The sequence below is a fragment of the Sturnus vulgaris genome, chromosome 13, assembly GCF_052056855.1.
Source record: "Sturnus vulgaris isolate bStuVul1 chromosome 13, bStuVul1.hap1, whole genome shotgun sequence".
In the NCBI taxonomy this organism is placed as follows: Eukaryota; Metazoa; Chordata; class Aves; order Passeriformes; family Sturnidae; genus Sturnus; species Sturnus vulgaris.
In genome coordinates this window covers 3,733,732-3,759,862 of record NC_142255.1, presented here as the reverse complement: position 1 = coordinate 3,759,862, position 26,131 = coordinate 3,733,732, and the positions used below count along the sequence as shown (strand labels likewise).

General features: G+C 40.5%; 1 protein-coding gene across 4 annotated transcripts in view; it reads right to left on the bottom strand.

The window, feature by feature from the left end:
* The window catches only part of ACSBG1 (acyl-CoA synthetase bubblegum family member 1), a 34,678-nt gene extending 9,202 nt beyond the window's left edge, over positions 1-25,476 (bottom strand). For 2 of the 4 annotated variants that reach the window (XM_088172369.1, XM_088172370.1), the window contains exons 1-6: positions 25,181-25,293; positions 7,963-8,180; positions 7,237-7,325; positions 6,387-6,507; positions 4,636-4,716; positions 2,125-2,274 (exon numbers count right to left, since the gene is read on the bottom strand). In XM_088172369.1, the coding sequence (XP_088028495.1) occupies positions 2,125-2,274; positions 4,636-4,716; positions 6,387-6,507; positions 7,237-7,325; positions 7,963-8,180; positions 25,181-25,220 (699 nt within the window). In that variant the 5' untranslated portion in view covers positions 25,221-25,293. Of the gene's footprint in view, positions 1-2,124; positions 2,275-4,635; positions 4,717-6,386; positions 6,508-7,236; positions 7,326-7,962; positions 8,181-16,256; positions 16,340-25,180 lie in introns of all 4 variants that reach the window. The other 2 variants (XM_088172367.1, XM_088172368.1) reach the window with 2 other exon arrangements.
* Positions 25,477-26,131: the final 655 nt, after the last annotated feature.

Below are 26,131 nucleotides of genomic sequence, written 5' to 3'. Positions count from 1 at the left end.
ACCAGCAGCTCCCCATACCCTAGTGACACACTGAGCCAGGCAGCCATGGGCTGGATGGACAAGAAACAAATTGATCTGTCCCTTCCTTTGCAATTCTCCAGCTCTGCAAGCTTTCTGTTAAACTGCACCTTCCACCAGTACTGTATCTGCAAGTCAGGAAAAGAAAATAAATACTCAGTGACCAGTGAGCTCAAAGGACAATTTAATATCAGCCACAAGCTCATTGCCTGGTACTGAGCATGCCCTGGCTCAGCACTCAGTGGGAAGGGAGCAGCTGTACTCTGCTCCTCTGGAAACCTCTGGGATATTCTCTGCAGTGGCTCCCAAGTGACTCATACACACCCACCCCTCTTATGAAAGGCAGCACACACATGAATAGTTTTGAAGTTGTGTTGCTTGACTTCTTAGTGAATCTGGATGATGTTTCCTTTCCCCCTCTTTCTTCCCATATCCCACTTCATCTCAGATAATGTAGTTCAAGGATGCTAAATATGCATATCTTCATCATCAGAACACAGCATATGGAAGGCCCATAAAATATATGTGATGATGTGAGAGACAGTGGAGAAGATACATGTGCACAAAAATAAAAAACAAAACGAACAACACCCCCCCAAAGAACCCCAAGCAAACCAGAAAACCCCGAGCAACAAGAAGAAACAGCTCTTTCTCAGAGGAGTCTGTAATCTAAACTGGGTAGTGCAGGATACAGGAATGGGAGTATCCAAGATGGCAGAGGACAGACACAAACTACATGTATTCCTGTTATCACAGCATGCTCCTGCCAGCTCCTTGGTAATAAATGAGAGAGTACAAGTGTAGGCTTGGCCTCAGGAAATACAGATTCTCAGAGAGGGCTTTAATGAGCAGAGTTCTGCCAGGCCAAGCCATCCAAGTTTAGGTGGCAGCACTGGACAGGCAGCTATGGGAGACTCACACAGTAGGAAGAGCAGGATGTCTTTGAGATGTGTCTGTATTCATTGCTTTTACTCCAAGCCTCAGAGCACACAGGCACACTCACAGCAGATCTGTGAAGGTCATGCAGGACTGATTCAGCACTGGTTTTGCACATGAACAGTGGCAAACATCTTTGACTAAAGAAGGCAGCAGCAGAGCTACAGGCATGGCATGCTTTCCACTGTTTGTCAACATAAAAATAGCCTGTTTGTGATCAGCAGCCAAGAATAGTTTGGCAGCTGGCACGGAAATGACACCAGACTCCTTTGAGATAGAAGAGCACAGATTTGCAACATCAAATCAGTCTTTCTGTCTCCCAAGTTCATTATGTTCTGCTTCCAGGAGCTACTGCACTAATTCCCTATATTTGGGTGATTTGCTGTTTTCACATTGTGCATGTCTGCAATCATTTCTGCTTTATTTTAAGGGGTGAGGCCTCAGCTTAGACCATCTCTTTTCACAGATTCTCCTTGTATTCAGAAAGGCTCCCTACCATCTTCCACTCCTGCTCAACCACCAACCATGTATCTTTCCAAGCAAACCTCTGTGGAAAGTCCTTTTAGCAAACAACTTTGCTTTTGTCTATAACTGGAAATTTTTTGTTTGCAACAACGTAGGTAGGGCAACTGTCAGCACCAGCACTGAGCACTGGAGCTGGATTAGCCTCCAGTGACAGACATAGAAACCTGCACACAAGCCCAGGAACAAAAACCACCAAAGTAAAAAACCCACATATCCACTCCCAATTTCGCTAAAATTTGCAAAAGCAGTCCATCAGGCTGTTTTCATAGTAGCTGGCTGATGTGTTTGATTTGTTCATTTCACAGTGACCTATGACAGCACTTGAGAGACTTTATGGCAATCTGTGAATTATATTTATGAATTCACTCATTAGCTCTCACAAGAAAGTGCATAAAAATTTCATATTCATAAAGAACTGTTCAGCTTTGTGAAGTGCTGTCTGAATGGAGTTTCATTCTTCACCTTGCTTGTACTTTACCAGAAGCAGCTGACTGCACCTTGGACATTGCTTTGCAGAACACTATCCATGCTGTAAAACCAAAAGCATTTCAGAGCTCAAGGATGTACCAGCCATTTCAAACCACAGGAATAAATATCCTCACACTCTGCTGTTTCTCTGCTACAGGAAGAGCCCAAAGCACCTACGTTGTCATGACTCAGCATGGCTCCTTTTGGCTTCCCAGTAGTTCCGGAGGTGTATATCAGAACACAGCACTGATTCGGCTTTTGGGAGTTTATAATGTCATCCAAAGTGCTGTCAGACACGTCACCTCCCAGCTCCAGGAACTCTTCCATCTACAACATGAAACAGAAAATACAGGCTACCAAATGTCTCCTTACAAATTGACACAGTACTGCATCTTTCCTGTCTCAAAAATGTCAGAATACTTCAGTGCTTTGTTCTGAACACGTGTCCAAGGCAAGTTCCCCCAGACCTTGCCTGGGGAAGAAACATGGTGAGTCTATCTTAGAGCTCAATGTGTGAATTGCAACCAGACTATCTAAAACTGTGCTGCCATGAGTCTTTTCGGTGTCTAAGAAGGAACAGTGATACTGTTCCACCTCCAACGTGCATACTGTGAATAAGTCACAGAAGCTAAAACTCTGTTACACTCTCACACTGTAAGAATGATTTTGAGTATTATTTAAAGGAATCTGGATGCATCATTTCTAAGAGTACACTTGTGACAGCTCATCTATAATTCATTGTACACTATATAACTATAAAGGAACTGAATGAAAGCTTCTTTGCAAAAGCATCATTATCTAGGTGTGTGAATGTTTGCCCAAATTACCTGCTCTTTTATAGGAAACAGAATATGATGCTGGTCACAACTTCCATTCAAATCTGGCTCATTCTAGAGTGAGATAAAACTTTCATGACACTGGGCTTTTGTGTCACCCAAAGTGGCCTAGAAGGCTGCTGAACCTGCTCCTCTGTATTATACTGCTGCTCCCTGATACTTCTGTTGCACACCCCCGATGTGCTGTTAAGTGTAACATTGATTGCAATGCTAATTGGAAACTAGAGTATCACAGAATTTTAAAAGAAAATTGTTAACCAAACTGTCGGTTTCCCATTGCAATCATGTGATTCATGCTGTGCTACACAAGTGTGTTATTTAAATGCAAGCTACAGCACCTTCATTTTTCAGCAATTTCTTGGAGCTGTATCTAGGAACACAAAGCAGTAACGGGGATGATGAAAAAAAACAGAGGTAAAAAAGGAGAGCCTCTGCTTGAGGGTAGTTTATTTCTTCTTTCAGACCTCTGGCATTGCCACTGAGCAACTAGATTTCAATAGCCAACCTCTGTGGCACCTTAACCTCTTTTTCTTGGGTGGCAAGGCTGTCCTAAGGATTATTCATCAGTTTTATACTTTGTTCCAACCAGACCTCTGAAAAGAGAGGTACTGCACGGCTCAGTAGCAAGGCAAGGATTTGTCACATTCCACCCCTTCCCACAGAACGTGGCTGCATCAGTTTCACAAGCTGCTGGGAAGCCTGGCGGTGTGAAGGATGGAATTGTTTGTGTGTCACTAAGCAGCTGCTCCTGCTTTCCTGACCTTACACCTTCTCACAGGGGAACGCATTGGTAACCGAGGCTTTGTTTACTGAGCAGCACCTGCAGCAGATGGTGCTGGCATTCCAGCGAGCGTGGAAGGTACACAAACAGTCACAGCACACTCCTGATTCTGCATTTGCCTTCTGGAAACACCAGTGCTCAGCCAGCTCTGCCCCTGCCACGCTCAGCACACGGCACAAATCCCTTTCATCGAACAGCACGTGGGCTGCTGATTGCTCTGCATCACACCTCAGCAACAATCATTTCTGCCTTTGCTGATCTGACCTCTAATTCTTCCTTTAGATGACATGAACACCCTGCTCCTGAGAAAATGTCCAACATGACACCTGAACACTGAACAGTGTTTAAAAGTACAGTAATTCTCACTCGTTTAGATTTCAGTAAGTGCGAGTTGTTCAAGAATTAAATGCTAGCACCTAACCTTTTTAAACATTAAGATCATCTTTGTATTAACATTTTTATTGTACAAGATGCAAGGTATGCTCTATACCAGTATGTACAGTATTGGAACAGTAACAGTTTATTATTAAGTTATATGCAAGACAAAAAAAAAAGCACAGAGGGCTTTTTGGCTTATCAGATTATCAAAATTTCGAGTATTTAAAAGTATTTCCATGCTCTTCACTGTTAATTATATTTTTCTATTTTGAATATATTATATTTCTCTTCAATATATTTTTGCTGCAGTTGAAGTTTTTCAGCCTAAAATCTGATGATCTGTAGTCCAGTTAAAATATTGGATTTTTAAAAACATTACCGAACTCACAGGCACCAGGGAGCAACTTTTATTTTTAACCATTTGAGAGTACACATTCCCACCTAAAACCCACAGGTGTTTTAATAACCCAGTCAAGATAAAGATCAGGAAGACACAAGACAAACAGTAAAGCAAGGTTTCTTAAATGTGAAGTATCAAAGGTAAATTAATCAGGAAGAGCTGATAAAGCTTTTGAAGGTGAAGGTGTTCAGTAGAAATGTATCAAATAAATAATACTCCATGTATTCACTGGTAATACATGGGTATAACCCCAAGCATTATTTGGTTATGCCTCTGTTCTAGTCTTCACTCACCGTGTACAAATTTGGATGTCTCTCTGCAATGGAGTCCTTATACAGCACCACAGCCTTCAAGTGTGGCAAGCGATTCCAGATCTGTTACATTTTGTAAAAAAAAAAAAGTTATGATTTATTATTCAAATCTTGTGTGGGCTTTTATCCACTCCAACGCTGCCAAAACTGTAATGGCTTGACAGGCACAAAAACCTCCCATTTCCCTCCACCTCCAGATATTCTCCCCTAAGCTCATCACCAACTAGCTCAACTAGAGATGGGGTGAAGGAGGAGGGAACTACATCGTTTACACAGTCTGCTCCAGGAAATCTGGTTTCAGTCAAAAGGTTTAAAAAATTAAAAATACACCAGAAACGGCTCCTCAGTATCCTTTTCATAATGCACAAAAGGGTACATAAAGGAAGAGTGCAGGTCAAGCTAGAAGCTGACCCTGGCTCGTGATTGCCAATAGAGATAAAGTTCCTCAGCAAAAACTGACATTCAAGTGCTAAAAAAAAGTTCTATTTCCTTCAGGAAAAAAGCAAAGGAAGCTGTATGCACATTGCAAGGATAAATAAAAATATAAAGCTGCAGGCTTACAGGCAGACAGCAGTGGCTGCTGCTTTCAGCAGCTCTTTGTGTTCTTTCATGGCCTGCAGGAAGCACTGATTTCACTGAATTCTGTGGGACCCCATGCCTCACAGATGCCTTTCAATTAATCACATTTTGAACTGAATTTTGCCAATACAAAAGCAGTGGCTTGATGGTAGCCAGCATGTACACATTATTAAAAGGATAGCAATTGAGATGTTATTATTTCAGTCTTGGGTTCCAGAAAAAAGGATAAAGCAGTGCTGGCCAGAGCTCTCTTTTTCTACATAACATGTATGAACCAAACCCCTGGAGCTGTTCTGTGAGGATTCTTCTCTCCGTGGTCACAGCAGCATGGCCTGGTATGGTGTCAATGACACTGCAAAAAGGCTTGTCTGACTGTGTGTTTTTATAGAATACTTACAAAAATCTCTCTTCCTCCATACTGCATATAAAACACAACTACAAAATACAAAGTAATTAATGAACAACTTATATGAAATACATTTGAAAAAAGCACTTGCAGGTAGGTTTTGGCAGGAAGTTCCATCATGGAGAGCCCAATTCAACCAACAGTGCCATTGGGTGCCAGTTTGATGAGACCACAGCCTCCCTCAATACCTGACAGACAGACAAGTCCTTTCCAGGAGCTGCCTGTGCTCCTCTCCCAAGTCACCTTGCCATCAAATTGGTCTTTCCATCTGGCACTGCTGCTGAAAGGCAGACCCAGCTGCCCAAGAGTTCTGTCCAAATCGAGGCTGTTCACTTAAGGGGGCTCCTGCTTTCTCACTAAGGTCTGTCTCATGTTAACCATGGTGCTACCAAAGTGCAGTAAATTCAGGAGCCTTAATGGCTGATGTTATAGGCAGGAAAAGATGATACCATGGAAAGAGGAAATTCTGAACACTGACATGCTTCATATTTAAATGGCAGACCTTTACAAACATGCATCAGCATAATCTCTTCCATTCAAGTGGGTTGTGCTTTTCCAATCAGAATCAGGTGGTGACAGGAAAAACATGGGACCAAACATGGGTTTTTTCAGGTAAGCCTGCAGTGAACCATCCAGTGAGCTCTCTGCTGGAGCCACAGAATCTGCAGAGGGCCAGAGCCACCCACGAGTGCCAACACCAGATTCCAGATTTCTGAGTAATTTCAGTCATCATTCAGCCACCTTGTACCTGCATGATCTTGTCCAGCTGCTTCTGATTTTCCACAACCATGATATCAGTCTTGCTGTCATGAACCATGTAGTAACAGGCCTCTGGAGAATTGGTTGTATATATTCCTGTGACAATTCCTCTGCATAAAAAAAATTCTATATATAAGAACATACACTTATATACATACACACTCATATACATGCACGTAGTATCAAAAGAGAGTAATAATCAAAATCAAATGAAACCTGAAGGGGTATGAAGATGTGGAAGCAAACAGCAGAACAGCTCTAATGTTTGTTTCACACATGAATCTCTGATTTATGCACATTGCAAAAACGAACTCTGAACTATTCAGTAGAGGATGCTGTAGGCTAGGACTCAGTGTTTTAACCCACTTAAGGTTACACAGGAGTTAGCTCAGGAAGCGACAAAAAAATCCCCACTTATGTCCTCTTTTTGTTCAAGCTGTGCACAGATACCAATTGGGATTCCATTGGTACAGAACAGCTTAAGAAGTAAAATCCAAATTAACAGTTACTTCATCTGCTTGAATGTATCTTACTGTAGATATCATTAATATTATATGAATATCATTAATATAAAACTGTGATTCTCATCTGTTTCCCACATCTTCCATTGATAAGATTCTGTGTGACTGTCATGGTTAAGCCCATGGCAAACAGGATCCATTTATGAGTCTCTGGACTATCTGGGATATGAGACTCCAGCAGGCTGCTGAACATGCTAATCAATAGCAATACAACTTCCAAGATATGACACAAAATACTGACTTGATACATTTCTAGATCTAGCAAAACAGAAATCTCCAAATCCCCCTCAAAAATTAACCCCCACAAAAATATCTTACCCAGCAAAAACAGCTCCAACAGCTGAGATGAACCATTCTGGAGAATTAAATCCAAGGATTGCTACGCTATGGAATCGTTCAAGACCAAGCTTAAAAATTATAAACATAAGGTTATATAATATAGACCCATTGGAGAGAAACATACACACAAATACAAACCACAGAAATTTTTGATTTATTATTATAGTATTGCCAAGGCATGTGAAGGTACATTTTGGTAGTTATCAGCAGTTAACAGGATGTGGATTTTCCACTACCTTCTCCTGGCTGGTTGAACTCTGCTGCCCAGAAAAGCCCAAGACCTAAAATCTTTCAATATGAACAAGAGCATAATGAGTACTATGATTACCCTATCTTTAGAATGTTTAGCTCTTTAGAATGTTTATGTCTTTATCTCACCAAATTAATGACAGTAGTTTTCCCCTATTTTCCATTTTTGATGTTAAGGCCTCATGCTGAGTTTTGCACCCATGTCCCACAGACACATGCAAAACAGCAGCTCCTCACTTGCAGCCAAGGTTCCCTGACAGCAGTGTTACCTCTGACCAAAACTCATTTTCATCATTATCATTGCAGTAAAGAATGTGACTACTGATCTTCAAGTAATGCAAAAAATCTCTTATATATTGTGAGGTTTGGGGTTGGGGTTTTTTTTGTTTATTTGTTTTTTGGGTTTTTAAAGGAGACAAAAGGATTAAAGGCATTGGTTTTGTTTCCTGTACCTACCTTCAAGAAGCTCTTGGCCACTTTCCTAGACAGGCAATAATATTCCGAAAAAGTTATTTTCTCCCATTTTCCATTCCTTTTGCTGGCCAAAGCATTGAGGGATCCATATTTTTCCAGGCTCTCCTTGAACATCTGATGAACTGTTATGGGAGTCTGTGGGCATGATTTATCTATTCTCAGTCTGACTCTGCCATCAGCAAAAGAAGTCCACAGGGACTCTGGAAGGTAAAGCACCATTGTCAAGGTAATCTGTAATTGAAAAATACCATATGAGTGTGTACCAGAAGACAAGAGGATTGAATAAAGACCACAGGACAACTCTGGCACTTCTCAGCTCTTGAGAGAAGGGCTTTCCAATTTTCTTATTATCAAATATACCAAATTGAAAGAGAAATCTGTATTTCTTATACTTTGTTCTGCATCTTGAATAGAAGTGCCATACAGAATTATGTTGATGATCTGTGTGCTGCAGGCACACCCCCAGTTCCAGAAGGATCTGTTTGCCTGTGCTCAGGTCTGCACTCCCCCTTGTGCCAATGGAGTACTGGTGAATCAGAGGCTCAAGAGATCCTAGAGAGATGAAACCTTTGCCCCTGTTCAGTATCCAAGCTCCTTTTGCATCTTATAACTCTTCCCTCCCTCCTGCCCCTCCAGCTACTCTCCCTCATCCTGTCCCTGTTCCTCACTACTTCCCACAGCTTTTCCCTTGGTCATCTGCCCCATGTTCTGAAGTGTCCATTACACTTGCTCCTGTCTCACCCTGGTTCCATTTTCCATCTTCTGCTCTTGTCTTCCTCACCCTGTCTTTATACCATCCACTTTTTTCTCCCCGTATTTTTTTCTCCCCTTCTTTGACAGGACAAAGACACAGAACACCAACAAATGTCATTTGGCTCTCACCACTGGTGCCAAGGACTGGGACAGTCCCTGGCATTCACAAGAAATGTCTGCCTCAAAGACTCTCCTTGGCTCTTGCAAACCCTGCAAGAGGCTGAATATGAATACACTCCTTAGAGGATCTAGGGCTTCTAAGTTGGCAAAATTCAGGTGAATTCTCCCAAGGAAAGCACAAACCCTCCCACGACTGCCTCGTCAAACAGTTCCCATACTTATGAACAGAGCAGTACAAGAACATTTTAAAAACATTTTTTTCCTTAGACTTACTTCCATAAATGAAGCAATATTTTCAGCATAGGCATAAAAAATAGACATATTCTACAGTGAGCTGGTGAAAAAAATTCAGATCAAAGTGCTTGGGTTTGTCAGAATTAAAAGTAACAGAAAACAGTACATTTTGTAATTCCTAATACAAGTGAATAAGCATAATTGTATTTTACGACACCTGTGGAATGCAAAAACTATAAAGCAAGCTCAGTTAGTATCTGTGCTGTTTCCTGCCACCTCAGTGGATGAAAAAGAGCAGTTCTGGAGTGTTTGAAAATACAACATACATCATCACATCCATCACATACATCACATCCCTCTCCAATGCTATTCCAATGGTTTCAGAGGTCTGGGAACTGCCTCTCTGAGCACTTGTGGCAATACAGGAACACATCAGCCATAGCTGGATCCTCAGCAGTGCTTTAGAACACACCTGCAGCCTCCCTCAAGCCAGGCTTGCAGTCTGCACCGAGAGCCACAGGCACAGCAAACTACTGTAAGCTCACAAACATTTCATTCCATTCCTGCTCCTGGCTGGCAGATTTGCATTACTCTCTTGACAAACAGAAGGTGCTAATGACAACAATAAGTACAAATAAAGCTGCTCCATCTCCATACACCTTCATTTTCTCATGTGCAAATTGCACATAATGATTTTCAAAACATAGGTGTGGAGCCGTGCTTAGGTCAGTGGAGAAAGGGCACCATAACATATAGAGCTAAAATACAACATTGTGGTCTGAGCATTTAAAACGTTCCTGAACAAAGAGTACCTCTCTTGAAGGAAACTGAACATATTAGCAACATTCCTACAATGACATTACAAAAGCTGCATTAATAGTGTCTTTTCACTTCAGATGGGCAGCAGATAACAGCTCAGTTCCCAGAGAATGATGAAAATCAATCAAATCCCTGAAATATCTATACATAGAAACCAAAAAGGTACTTGAAAACCGGGTTTCCTTCTGTTTTCTTTATGCAGGCTTGTCTGGTGTTAAAAAGGCATCTTTGATTCATATCAAAGACAGAACAGAATCACTTCCAGAGACTCTGTGCATCACCTTAATAATAACCAAGGTCTAGTGCAAACAAATATAAACCTGAATGCCCCTTCAGTGTCTGCTTTTGCATGTACTTGCAGGTAGAATTAAATCTCAAAACAGTTCTGAAATCTCAATAAGCCAAATAATTCTAAAAATCTAATTAGTCTGTCCCTGGAGTTAGTAAAAACAACAGAACATGTTGAATATATTCCTCTGTCAGTTTGCAGAAGGATTTTGTAGAAAGTGCCTGGGAAGGAATGCCTGGCTAAACACTAAATGCATCTAAATTATAAACTAAATTATGAACGTTGGGAGAAGCAAAACAGGTGTTCTGCCTTAGTAGCATCTGAAAGTTAAACTGCAATGTGCAGGCTGGAAATCAACTCAGTACCTCCTGAAACCAGAGTGGAGATCAGAATAAAACCCCTCAATGTACACTACTAGCATTGGGATATTATACAAGTGGAGTTTCAGAGTACAAGGAAAACACCCAGCACCCCAGCTCAAAGCACTTGATGCCACCCGAAGTTTTCTGTATGCAAGCAGAGTAGTTGTTCCTTTCCTCTTTCTGCCACTATCCCCTGCTACCTGCATTATACTTCACACTCAAAATGCTTTTTCATCCACTACTATGTGACCTTGGCTCATGTCCTTCATATGAATTCTGAAGGTCAGAGATGCTACCAAAAAAATTCTGCTTAAAGAAGGCTATATTGTCAGATAAAACAAAAAGAGCAGAGATTTTATTCAGACATTAAAATCTGTCACTGTTTGAGGTTCTGAAAGGACATTTTTTCTCCTCCAAGACCAAAACCTTCACAACCAGACTCCATTGTCCATGTTTCACTGTCTTCCCTGCTGAAGGAAGAGCTGGGTAGTCTCATTCATAAGTTATAACAGGATATTGTACTGCAGCCTGGCCTGGGAACTGCTCTAAGAAAAGCTGATCTAAATACTTGGGGTTTTAGGTGGGTAGTTTTCCCACTAAGATGGAAAATAAAGTGCAAATTTTCAACAAGGAACTTTACAGGAGGAAAAATGTAGTTAAGAACCACTTAAAAGATGCACTTGCAGTTTTCAACTGATCTTTTACAATGCAATCCTAAACTTCTGAACTATTTATATGTGAATACTGTGTTATAAAAGTACATTTGTTACTCAAATATTTTCTACCAAGTTTGAAATTATACATAACATAGAACACATTACACATTTTGTATTTTTTAACAGCCAGTTTATTCTTTCCACCCCATACAGTGGGAAGTTCTGACATGGAACAAGTCCAGATATCAAAAATTACTTTAAACAGACAAATAAATAACAAATCTTTTTTTTCCTTTTTTTTTTTTCATGAATAATCAGCCTGACTGAAACTGCTGGACCTCTGGGATACATGAAGGAGCCTTGTGTATTAGTTAAAAAACGAAGACAAGAGAAATACACTAATCCTACAGCTTAAAGCTAATATCATTAGTGAAACCTTCTCTCTGTTTACTACCTGACCTGCATGTATTCTGGTGACTGCCAGAAAGGATTTGAGAATGTAAATGAATTCAGATGTTTATGGAAGAACAGCTCTGAGAGTCATATAAAATGCAAAAGACCCAAGGTCACCTTTCAGACAGATAAACAGACAGGCTGATTGTGGAATGGCCCTGCTGCATGATCTGAGCAACTCCCAAGTGATATTCCAAGAACTAAACCAGTAATTTAACTTCTGCTTGAAAATTAATCAGATTTAACTCACAAAACATCTTGATTATACGCCAGATGCTGCAAAACATCACTGTGCCCTAATGACGAGAGAAGGAATTCAGCTCTGTGCTGGAGGCATTCTTGTCAGTCATCATCCAGGATTCCACAGTTATGATGCCATCCCATTCTGCTGACTACAGAAATACACCATTCCTCCTCTCACCCACTATTTTTTACTTTTCTTCAAGATGTCTGTGACCCTGGAATATTAACTTCATTATAGTAAAAGCTGCAGCTGAGTACACACTGTTTAGAGTCTGAGAGCTTGGTATCTGTGTCAAACTTCTCTTTGTGCCAATAATCAGATTAAACAAAAGGTACAGAACTTTGGAATTTCTAGTGAATCTGAAAGTCTCAGCCAGCCTAAACACATAGTGATTCTTCTAATAAAACACACAAACCAGCTCCTGTGGCTTGCCTTGCCATGGCTGTGGGAGGAAAAGAGTTTTCTGCTATATTACCAGTTTTCCACAATAAACAAGTGATTTTACCCTCTCTAATAGAAAAGACAATGAACAGAGGAAATATTTTAAAAGTAGCCAAAACACACAAAAATATTCCAATTAATGGAAACTTCTACTTTTTTCCACTGGAGGAAAAGGGAAAAAATTATTAATTACAATAAAATACACTGTTCTTCACATGACTAAACCCCTGTAGTGTGGATCAAAGAAATAAGATATCCTCCAAAGAATGCCTCCACGAGCTGACGTGGAGGGAGTGGTACACCAGGACAAGTACAAAATAAGCTTCATAACAATACTGACGCTTCTAAAACTGATTACGATGCACCAAAATGAAAGCATGTGGAAGGTGTAATCAGGAGGAAACATCCCTACAGAAACATTGCCCAGGCATGCAGCAATGGAAAGTCTAAACTCTGGATTGAAATTGGTGAGTAATGTGAAGAGTCCCAAGAAGGGATTTTACAGGTACAGTGGCAACCAAAGGGAGAAGCAGTGATATTGTGGGCAGCCACTGACACAGGACATGCAAAGGGCTGATGCTCTCAGTGCCATCCTCACCTCAGTATTTACTGCAAGGTCAGGCTTCCTGAGCTTCCACACCTAGTGAGAGGTGAGATGTTCTACCCACAGCAGCAGAACATCAGGTAGGGACCACTCACACAAACTGGGCACATACAAAAGAGTTGATGGGACCAGGTGGGATCCTTCAGAGTGGACACTGAGAAACCAGGTCAAAGCCACTGCAAGGCTGCTCTGTCATCTTCAAGAAAGCACAGCAATCTGGTAAGGCCCCAGTACAAGAAAAAAGGCAAATGCCACATCTGTCTTCAAAAAGCAGAAGAAAGAGGATTCAGAAAACTAAGGGTCAATCAGCCTCACCTCAGTCCATGGAAATGCTAAAGAACACACTCCTAGAAATCATTTTGAGCTACAACGTGTCTGACACCAACCAGAATGGCCACCATTGACTTGGCCCTGGAAAATTAACCCACCTGCCTCCCAAGATGAGTTGACTGGCTCTGACATGGTGAGAGCAGTGGCACTTTGCTTACTCTACCTTTAACAAGGTCTTTGACAACTTCTACATAGCCCAGCATCCTCAAAAGGTTTGAAGCTGCTGTAATTGGAGGAACAGGTGGGTAAAAAAAATGACTAGATAAGTAGTTTCTAAGAACAGTGGTCAACAATTCTAAGTCGTGCTGGCAGTCAATTCCAAGTGATATTCTTCAGGGGATGCTTGTGAGAATGAACTGTTCAATGATGGCACTGGTGTCCTGGACAATAGTGCACCCTCACCAGCTTCAGTGGTGACAGAAACTTGAGGAAATGAACGACAGGACAAAAGGCAGGGCGGCCATCCAGATGGATCCCAGGACATTGGAAGATTGGGCTGACATGACCTGAAAGCTCAGCAGGGTGAAGCCAAGCCTTGCACTCTGGGGAGGACAGCCCATGGCACAGCATGGACTGGATGCCAGCTGGCTCACAGGAAAACCCCTTGGTTCCGGTGGACAGGATGGCTGCCAGTCAGTTGTGTGCCCAATGGAGAGGAAGGCTAACGACAGCCCTGGCTGCACTGGCAAGGTTCTAGCCAGCACACCAAGGAAAGGGATTATTTTCCTTGAGGCTGCCCCTCAGACAGTGTGCAAGAGAAACATCCTGACAAGCAAATGGCCACAAGCCCAAAAGAAGGACTCCTGGGAAGTCAGGAGCCTGGAGCACACCATGTACAAGAATCCCTGCAGGAACTGTGTTTCTCTAGTCTGGAGAAGATAAAAAATGAATCTACCTGCAGTTTGTTAAAGACTGAAGCAGGTACTAGAAGGAAAACAGATTCTTCTCAGAGGCACACAGCAAAAGGACAAGAGGCAATGGACATGAGCTGCAGCAAGGAAAATTCTTGCTGGATCAAGAATTTCACAATGTAGGTGACTCAGCCTAAGAAGAGGGACTGAGAAGCTGCACAACTTCCATCTCTGGAGGTTTTCAAAACTCAGCTGAACAAAGCCACGAGGCTTTCTATGAGCAGAAAGATGTCCTAGTTGCCCTCCAGTGCTCTTTTCCAACATAAATTATTATTTTGATTCCATCAGTATAAAACCAGCATGGATGAGTTCTCTTCTAACTTCACATTGTCTTTAAGTCAACATAATGCCTGCTGCCAACAGTAAGGATTTACATATGCATTAGAAAACCCCAAATCTGACCTGCTTCCACAGGAATGAAGAAAGGAATGGGGAAAAAATTCCAGAACAACCTGTGGTCCCCATTTGATAAATTTACTCCTGAGATTGTGGAATGTATGAATTATAAAGTGAGGAAATCAGTTCTGAAAAATTAGAAAATATCAGAATCTCCTCCTTTTCTCTTCACATACAATGTAGACCCCCCACAACCAGACACTGAACTTCCTTCTCATGAAAGATCTCTTGGGAGGAGTTTTTGAAATTCAGCCTCAGTATCTGCATAGCAGTGTGATGGTTCAAAGTTAAACTCTGCTTTCCATTTAAAAATGGATAACTAGTAGTTCCACAGATTCCAGAAGTCAAGTAGAAGACAAAGTCTAATGAATTGTAAGCTCCTGATTCATCAACTAGAAACATATCTAAACACCAATAAAGGAACTGCTTAATTAAAATGGATGAGGTGTGACTTTTGTTTGCAGGAAAATTACGATGCAACAGCTGGAATGGCTTCTGCCCGTAGCTATTTGCCTCACCTTTGTGGCAGAGGCTGTGGTCACCTCTGCAGGAGTGGCTGAATGACATGTGCATTCCTGCTCGAGCACTGCTTCACAGCCCAGCTTACTTGTCCAAATGCAGCCAGCAGCAGCCTCTGGGAGAGAAGCAGGTAGGGAGCTGGCAGCATTAACCACTGTCCCAGATAAATTCTAAGGAAAATAGGTCAGAGCCTTCACGAGCACACAAGCAAACACTCTGCAAAATCTCAGAATCTCAATCTACACAAAGAACATGTGGCTCCAACTGTTCAATAAGATACCCTGCATATTTGAAAACAGGAGTTTGTTATTGCCTTTAGTCATCCATATTTATTTCCTGCTCACTGAAAGCATGCAGCTAGCAGCTCAGTTCTTGGAATGAACCCTACTGTGTATCAAAGGCCTGCCCATTGAGAAGGAGTATATATCCATACAGATTTGTATTTATACACATGTACAAAGTCTGCACACAAGATTCCTACGTGGATCAGACCGCTGTGTGCTCACTGCTTCAGTTTTCTCCCAGAACAAATATCCTGTTTCAATGAGCACATTTAGATACCAGCAGCAGCTTCACCAAGGCAACAGGGAGCTCTCTTAGGGCTGCAAACCTTCCAAAGCACCTCAGAAAGTTCTGCTAGCAAAGCTGCTTTGAGCCACATGGCAGAAGGTTCAGGCAAGGCACTCAGCACTGCAGCTGCATTAAATGCCACCTTGTGCACGTGCTCTGATGCAGCACAGAATTGACCAAAGCACACGTATTCCATATGCCTCCAGTCTCTACACTGCACACCAAATCCTCCTCAGGTGACAGCAGGTGAGTAGGCTGGGATGCCAAAGGGAACCCAACAATTTGCATGATTCTCAATGGGATCAAGCTGTTTTTCATTTTTATCTAGTCATCATCTCAAATACAGACAAACACTGGCAGAAACTATTAAACCCATGCAAATTTACAGACAGCTCCTGAAAATTTTTCAGCTGCCCTGACTCACTTCAGTTTTATTTTGATTTTGTCTTTAATTATCTGAGCCCTGAGAAATTGTCAGTCAAAACCTGCTAGAATAGACATAAAAATTACATTTTTAAAAAATCGAGAAGAGCTCGAATTTCCAAGGATTGAATTTCCATCTTTTACATGCTTACCTGCTGGCTCTATGCCTTCACCCTGGGTCTCCTCTGAATGAGGCAGCAGATCCCTGCAGACAGTCTGTGCATCTGTAAAGGCTCTAAAAGCAAATGGAACTCTTAAGATGTTATCCAGGAGCACTAGTAGGATCTACTACAATCAACATACGAATATGCAATATAGGTATCAAAAGGTAAACAAAACACAGTTTGCAAGCATTTTGAAATTCAAGCAGGTGGAATTAGAAAGCTCAGAGCTATCAAACACATTTTGACCCTGTTGCAAACTCCACTACAACCTAGTTAAATAGAAGTGCCTTCACCCTAAGCATGGCATTCTTTATTTCATGCTTTTGGTTTCAACATCATTAACATACCAGACAAAGACACTCACTCTGAACCTCCACAAAGAGGTCGTGAGCCATACCAGTATGAAAATGAGTTACCAATCTTAACCCTGATCATTCTGACACTGCTAATATCACAACACCTTGTAAATTGTCACTCTTGATACCTGTTGAAGCTCTGAAGTCAGGAGGTTTTTTTTAGGCCAGGAAGAGAAGACAAATTAGTTAATAATAGTAATAATAATAATGAGTTAATAATAAGTTTCTAAAAAATTTCACCAATACAAGAAATGATCATTAACACGTGGATGAAATTAACTTCTCCTAGAAGTAAACAGACCAAGCTTAAAGCACAAACTCCAGCCCTAAAAGTCTGTGACAGACTGCTAAGAATTCCATAAGCAAAATACCTAAACAATAAGCATTTTAAAATGACTGAATATAGCAGTGATTATTCATTAATAGCAGCGTCAAGATCTTTTAATTTAACTGATTTCATTTCAGAGAACAAGAGATGGGAATCAGCAGTCTTTAGAAGCTAAGATGAAGCTAGGATTTCCTTCATTCCTTCTCCATAGGTACAACAGAAGAGTCCTGAGTGAAGCTCAGGAAGTCCTTCCCCTCCACAGTGTAACAAATTAACTCAAAATGTAGAAAAGAAAGTTGCAACAATGCCCTTCACAACTTTCAAATAAATAACAACTTCAAAAGCACTTTTTACACAGTGGTGCCAGGGAGCAAACAGCAGGACCAAACACTACATCAGGCACTATTTCCTATTTCATATTAACAACCACACTTGTAAAATACTTATATACATGGAACACTCCTAGAATTTATTCCTGCTAGTCACAATGAAATCAAACTGTAAAAAGGCCTTAACCAAGCTGTATGCCCTGTCCAAGAATGTAGCAGACTGTGTCACTCCTCACCCCTGAGAAGTGACAGCCACAGTTCTTCTCCTGCCTCGCTGCTCCCCACAGGAGCAGGGCACAGGTCACAAAAGCAGCTGAAGGAAAACAAGGAGTCATCACTAACCCTGCCTGTGAGGATATTTCCTCTTGTTAATGGCATAATGGCACAAAACATGAAAGAGCTTGTCTGATAAGCAAAATGAGGTGCTGAAAATAGTCACTGCCTTGGCAAAGGCGGATGCTGACGAGAAACTGAATAATTTAAATATAGAAGGGGATTATCTTGAATTTTGAGAGGTAAGCCTGTGTTTGATATGTGGAAGAAATGGTGACTTCATTAAGTGGGATTGCAAAGAAAGAATGACAGACCAGGAAGACTTCTTTGTGAATAAAACCAAAACAAAACATCTGAAATAACTTATAAACATATGTTTGTCTGACATCTCAAAGTACTTGATATAATTCTTGATTATTTTCCTATTTTAAAGACAAACTATATTTGATATTTAGTAATCCAGTGGAACCTTCTCCTTTAAATGTCTTGAGAATAATAAAGCTTTTTATTTTTTTACAAAACAAATAAACTGAAATCTTGGTCCAATGATAACTGAACATCACTTTTCATGAAAACAAAGAGCAGAAAAGCCTTCGGAATAAAACAACTCTGATTAGCAATGTATCAGAAGAGCCTCTTTTGAAGATACTCAAAACTTTAATAAACATCATTAATGACTTTTCCCAGATTAATATCTCTTTAGTTTGCTTTATTCTTATCTGTTATAGGATACTGGTTCAGTTTACATTATATTCTCTTCATAGAAAAACAGCCAAATATAACTTCTGAACTTCCTCTGGTCATGCTCCAATGTGCAAAAGTTGTATAAGGATCCCAACACATTCAGTACCTTCATGACTGGTAAAGCTGGTAACAGTCCATGCAAAATAGCTCTTACCTGTCCTCATGAATCAGGCAGCTCTACTTTCACCTTTTATTAGGAGCTATTCCTTTAAAAATTAAGTAAATACCCAAGAATGGTTATGGTATCTGGAATTGTTCAAGACTGAACTGAGCAGAATTTGGTGGGGCTGCCTGATCAAGAGCTTACTGACCATAAATTGCAACAAGGAGAAAAGGCACTGCAGAACCACGGTGTGGTGCCAAGATGCCCCAGCAAAACCAAAATGCTTTGGAGAGCTGGACTTTGACTCTTAAATTTTTTATTAAGACTGAGGTTCTGCATAAATTATTCAGTGTTATTAGTGCAGGGCCAGCATCTCCCAACATCCAACTACCAGTTTAAAGGTCGACTTTCTACATCTGATCTGCAAGTTTACAATTTCAAAGGTAAAACCTCTAAAAATCACACACAGTGAGAATTTAACAGTAGAGGTCACTTGAACAAGTCAATTAGGACAAACTGAGATCATCTTCCAAAATGCTGAGCAGGTAGAGCTAACCAAAGCATATTTCTGTATAACTCCATTAGCATGGGTGATTTTTGAATGAGAGTATTTCCTGATGTAATTTGGGCTTTAATTTCAAGGTATCACTCTAGCAAACATGACCTCATCTGCTGCCTGAATTCAACACACTGCCCTCACCTGAAACAAAAGCTCAGCTTAGTCTGGCTGGCCTATCCAGAGGTCTGGGCAAAGCCCAACGTTGCCCAAGCCACCCACAGCTCCCAGCTCTGCCCCGTGCCCCTTGGATGCTGTTCCACACTGAAGCTGCTCTCACACACCAGGCCAACCTGAAAAGCAAGAATCTGAACATTCTCTACACTGCATTAACAAAGGGAGAGCTTCCTTTCCCTCTGTGTTTCCACGACTGTAACAGCTCTAGTGAGATTATCTTGGCAAGCCAGTGGAAGCAATGTATATGTGAGGTAGAATAATGACTGATGTACCTGACAGCCTTTCCTGCTGGGTGGGACTCTCCAGAGGATAAGCATCCAATCTGGATCTGCTGGCACAGCAATTACTGGTTTTAGCTGAGTGTACTTGATAGCACCACTGAACACAGTATCACTTCTTATGGTAACTACAGAAACCAAATGCCACAGCTCAATCTCTCCACTTTTATCATTACAAAATGACAGTGCTCTTTTGCTAATTGCACACTAGAAAAACTGTTTGTTCTCTTACCATAATGATGCTTAGTGATTAATGGCACTACTTACTGTGATACTAATTTCCATAATTTTTTGTTGTTGTTTTAAGGGACTTTTGAATGAGCCTTTTTCCTTCCACAGTCTCTGTTTCCTGTTCTGGGAATTAGAATTTCTGTTACACCTCACGCTCTAGCCCAAATACAGTCAGATATTTGCTGTCCTCTAAATTGTTTCCTCACAGTAAAATCTGGTGAAAATACAAACAATAAAACTGAAGAGAATCTATGAAGTCAATCTTCAATATGATAATAAACCATTTTCTTCTTTAGAAAAAACATTTTATAGAAATTCTCACTTGAATAGGCCTTACAGGCTACACTGAGTGTCCTGTATAAGTAGGTTGTAGCTTTTCTCTCAAATTTAAAAACTATGACATTTATGTTCTAGGATGGATTTTGGCCTTGTTTCTGCAGAGTGATTTCTACTATCACAAACTGCACCAAGAGAATATGAACACTGTTATGCAGTATATTATTATGAAATTTAAGAGGAACCTAGCCATTAAACAGCTTATGTATGCGAGCAAATAAAGACATCTCATTCTTTTGGTATTCCTTTCCTGTTGTTCAACTCCTGCAACCTTTTCAATGTTAAGTTTTTACCAGTCAGCTCTCCATAGGGATTATCAAAATTTTAAAAGATCAACCTTTCTATAGAGGAAGAAGCTTTCCATAAGGTTGCAAAAATAAGCAGTTTAACAAATAATTACATACATAAATTGTTAATACGTTATTCAGGACAAGGTATTCCTTTAGACTTCAGAATATTTATTCATAACCCTCTACACACATACAGCAAGTCAAAGTACTTTTACATCTGGAAATCACATACATAGCTGCTCACAAAGAAAACTCAAACAAATATCTTTTTGCCATGAAACCAGTGGGTAGTTCAGACCACACATTCACCCAGAGCCATATTCTAAGTTTCCAGGCCCATGCTGTCAGATTCACAATGAAGATACTATCTCCTCCTCCCTTTCTTGGTATTCCTGTTGCAGAGGCTTCTCCATTACACAGCTTCTCCACTCCCATCCTGCTCCTGGGTACAGTTGTACCGTGTGTGAGATCACCATACAGCAAAATATTTTTATTAATGAATCATTTTTATTCTGGTTTAATGGATGAGACATATTCACTGTTGAAGATAGTACATTCATAACATAGAGTATTGGATAAGCTGAGGTTGTGATGTGAGGCCTAAGTTTAGAAGAACAGTATGTTCAAGGTGCAAAGCTCCAGCTGTGGCTAACCATGTTACTGCAGGTCAGGACAAATAACTTCCAAAGCTTTTATTATCAAACTTGCACGATTTTTCTTTCTGCTTTTGTCCATTCAAAATAAATGATCCTGCAGACTGTCTGCACCAGAGAACACAGCCATTAAGGGAGGACTGCTCAGTCACAGTATCTGTGCAGTGCACAGTTTCTCTGTCCCTTACATGATTTCTTCCAAAAAGCAATCCTGTCCAGCCTCTCCTGGGAGTGCTCTCCCAGCACTGCTCCCAGCCTCAGGAGCTCTCAGGAAGGCTCTCTGCTGCTCTGCCCTCACTGTGAGATCCACAGCAGCCTCAGGGGCTCTCAGGAAGGCTCTCTGCTGCTCTGCCCTCACTGTGAGATCCACAGCAGCCTCAGGAGCTCTCAGGAAGGCTCTCTGCTGCTCTGCCCTCACTGTGAGATCCACAGCAGCCTCAGGGGCTCTCAGGAAGGCTCTCTGCTGCTCTGCCCTCGCTGGGATGATCCCAGCAGTGCAGCTCCTTCCTCTGCCTTGCTGCTCCTCTTGGCATATCACTTACGAGTTCATCCAGCAGCAGAGGCTGCATTCATGTGCAGTGGGCATGTGACTTCATACTTCTTACAACACAGTCCCCACCTTTTAATTAAACTCCTTGCTCTGCTTGCCTTGCCCAAAGAAATATTTTGTAAGACACAGGTGTTTATCTCAGGGAGCAATGCACGCAGATCCCCATTTGCACAAGTACTTTTTTTCTCAAATGCTTCCTTGTTGAACTGGCTTTCCTAATTGTTAAATTTAATCCTATTTAATACACACAAAAAATAGGCTTTAGTGGAAAATATGCATTTTTCCAAGATGGAATTTCATCATAAATTTTGTTTTTATTTTCACTGCTTGCTTCTTGTAAGGACAACTTAGTGAATTCCTTCTCTAAACACCTACAGCTTGGAGGTTTGATTATTTAAGGAATCCATTATAAAGTGGATGACAAAACATCCTTCTTCCAATCAAGTGTCCATCATTTGCCGTTTCAGCCTTGGTGACAAGTGTCCTAAATATTGATCTTTGTTCCAACACTGAGAAATTCCCCCCTCCAAGCTTTTGCTGCATGTTTTCCAGGCCAATCCAGCTGTATACATTCCACCAGCCTCACTCTCCATTAGAGCTGCTTTGGGGAGTGCTTTGGGTCTACATCTGCACATTCTTAAAAACTTTTCATTGAGTGTTAGACATTTTCAACACCTCATTGGGGCATTTAAATTCAAGATGGAATCATTAAATATTCATCTGACAACTCTACTGGCAGCAAAAAGCAATGGCTTAAATTACCTACGGGTAACCTCTGAAAACTGTAATGATTCTGGCATTTTGCCTAGAGACTTCAGAAACTAAATATCTTCATCTGGATCCCATTCATGAAAAATCCTTTCCCAAATCCCCATGTATCCTACGAGAGCCAAATCCAGTATTTTAAAACAGAACTCTGGGGACAGACTGTAGGAATGAGCACAAGACAATAAATTTAGACTCATAGATCTGACCTAGAGTTCTAGACAAAGACAATAAAGTCACTCTGACTTAAATCAACACAGCACCACAGCTTTGGTAGCTCAGCAGCTGAAGAGAAACCTGTGACAGGCACAGAAATAGCAAAGCAAACACTGTATCTCCAGGCTCTGAGGTGCTGTCAGCTCTTACCTAAGATGCTCTGAAGATGTTTTCCCATTTTTTATGACATAAGGAAAAAACACCACATCACATTAGTTCTTTAAACTCTCATTTTCTGTAATGTAATATTTTTTCTTTTAATGAGTAAAGAGTTATAGGAGTCCCCATGGCCCTTTATGGGACCCTGCTGTCTATTATGACTGGTTATCTTATTTACTAATTACTCCTCTATTCAAATGAGGGCAATATTATAATACATTCCTTATCAATTCTATTTTAAAGTTCCCCTTTGCCCTTGAAGAACAGGTTAGATTTAGCTGTTAATTGGTTTCCATGCCCTCATGAGACTTAAAAACAGGGCCATAGATCAGCCCAGATATGTTCCTACTCTTGCAAAAAGGCTCAACTGATCTGATACTTTGATTTTCATAGTGCACAAGAAACCAGTCTTTGTCAAATTACTCACACAACTTCTTCTTTCACAAAGATATATTTAAAAGCTAAACAAATGCTTAATGAAGAACAAAGTACTAGTGATAAAGTTAACAGCTGAGATCTATTTTGCCATATAACACAGTTGGCACACACCTTCTAGTGAAACCTCTTAACTTGCAAAAAACAGAACTGAAGCATTTTTTCTCTTGTTAAGAATAAATATCCTCCAAAATCAGGTCATTTATTTTGGTGAGCAGACCAGTTTTACGGCTAGCTGAGAACTTCATGGCTGAATGGGAAGAAATGAACAATGTAACGAGCCTTTTTTATTCTCCCCAAAAAGGCTCTATTCAGCAGTTGGGAGCCTACTACAACCCTGCCCTGACCTTGGTACAGATTTTCTGGCTCTGTTCTCCCATGCGCAGCAAAAACTCAGACCTGAAGCAGAAATCTTGCAGTAGCTGTGTCTCTATGGCTATTTGCAGGGAATGCTGCAAAGTTAGGTCACACAGAACTCATTATTTCATCTCTGCCTCATTTTTTAGGTCACACTGATTTGATTTCAGCCTTTTAAAAGGTCTTTCTTTCCTATTTCCATCTGATACACTTTTATTTTCATTGTCTAGTCCTTTCTACTTGTAATCCTATTTCCAGCATACTAAAACAGGTACAGAAGTTTGCTACCTAACTTCAAACCAGGTAAACAACAGCACATGCACTGGCATCTTCAAACACAAATAAAACACAGAAGTTTTATGCCAAAGACTTTGAATGCATCAAAAGTATTTCAAACTCTAGGTCTGATATTCTTTCATTAGAAATTCAGATAAAAAACCAAATGCTAAATATCTTTCTAATACAAGAAGCTTAAACTTCCTGTTTGCAGTAGATACAAATCACTGTACTTTTAAATTCCCCTTTAACTTTTAAGCTTTTTTCTTTAATGAAGAAAATAGATTTTTTTTTTCTGCTTGAGCGTGTCACAAATAGAAGCACGCATGGACTAAAATAGAGGCATTATTACTAACTTAGCAAAATCCTAATTTTCACAAGTCAGGGTGTACATATAACTATACTGATCACAAGCCACATAGTGGTTTATGATCTTTGGACAGAATAAACCAAAAAATGACAATTCTACTACTAACTACATTAGGATTCCAGAAACAACAACAATGTATTCAAAAGTTTTCAGAGATTTCTTAAACTTCTTCTTGTTCTGAAAACCGTAAGTCTTTGGATTGCTCCTCACAATTCTTATCCAGGACTACAAAGCCCAGAAGAGAAGAAACCATTATTGCAGAAATTATCCCAACCAATCCTTTACCTGAAAGGATCAAACAAATCTTCCAAGAGACATAACATGGAAGTTATTCCCTAAACAAATGTGAACTTAGATTTAACCTAACAGAGGACTAAATATCAAACAACAGTTCAGCCTCTGGAAATGGATATTTGTACTTAGCAATACTGACAAACTGCTAATAATCAGAAGCTAAAATATTTCCTGTGAGATGTCTTGTTCTAACCTTAAGTACTTCCAAAAACTCTAGAAATGGGGAGATTTCTCTTTTAGAAGATACCATTCCAGTGATAGATCAACAGGTAGAAGAAACAAGGTGTTCTTTTTGTGCTGCCTAGGGCAGAAAGGAGACAGGACCCAGAGGGACTATTTTATATGTAAAAGGTAACATGAATATTGGAATACACTCTTCTAAAATTCACTTCCCCATTCCCACCTCTAAAGATGGGTTACCTGGTTAAGTTCTGTTGCCTTCGAAGGAGAGAAGATGGTCTATCTATCACAAGGATCAATCATTACCTGAGGATTACTCCCTCAAATCCAGAAGAGAAGAGGTAAAATAGCCTCTATGCTATAAAATAAACATTATACAGGTATATCCTACATGCCAATAAGATACAAGCAACGTAGTCCCTACCCAAGGATGCTGTTAGGTTTAAAGTCAAAGTAGGATTTAGCATAGGAGAATAAACTCATTTATAACCTTCATTAACAATTTTCTCTCATTCTAGCCCCAAAAGATACACCTTCATTACATAGTAGAGACATCAGACAAAATTCCTGTGGATCTGCACAGTAGTACAAGAGAAACTTAAGCTGGGAAAAATCGGTAGATCAGTTTGTTAAAATAAATGCTCCAGCTACTTTACCCATTTTCACAGCTCCCTGAAACATTCCTTGCATTTTCATCTTGCAATTGTTTCCTGAGAGTCTCTCCGCTGTTAGGCATGCTGACAAACCCTGCAAAGCTGGTCACAAGTATGCCAAAGCACTGTGCAGATCAGGCGTAAATGAGCTACTTGGAGAACCAAAGAGACCAACAGTAACTGGTTATTTGTTAGAAAATACAACACGTAATACAAGAGGAGGAGACTACTGCTACAAAAGCTATTTCTTTCTGATTTTAACATGCTTGAAATGTCGCAGTGCCTGTGAGCTGCTTACTGTTAAACTTTCCTTTTAATTCACTTTTCTTTAATTATCCATGAGAAGAATTTTAATGAGTTTACAATGCTTTAAGATGCAAATCTTTTCTTTTGCCAAGATTTCCCCAAATTCCTTCACACAAGTTGAAGCAATTCTAATTTTACCAAGTCTAGTTTCAAAAAAGAACATTCAATGAAGCTATTTTCTCAAAGAAAACACAGATTAATTACAGTAGGAAATGCCTTCAAGTCAATTCTACCTATGAAACCCAGTACTGCGACAGCCAAGCACCTCCTCCAGCACAACTACAGCAGCACTTCCTGCACCTCACCAGAGCAGTCCAATGCTAGAATGTGGAAGTTTCTACACATGACTGAACAAATTACTTCCCAGGATGTACGAGAGTCCAGTTCAGCTATTTAGGCTGTACTGGTAAACAAAACAAAATCCAGAGAATGGCTCAAGCCACGCACTGTGAGCACCTTCCCTGGCAGCGTTTGGGTCTGTATGAACTGGCACTTCCCTGGGACCATGCAGGGCAGAGGCTGCCACTGGAGATGGTATTAATGACTACCCTGCCTGGAGGAGGAAGAGGGATGCAAGCCATGCTGTGCCATGGCCTTCAGAGCCAGAGAATATAATCTAAAATGTTTTACTTAATGGTACAAAGACAG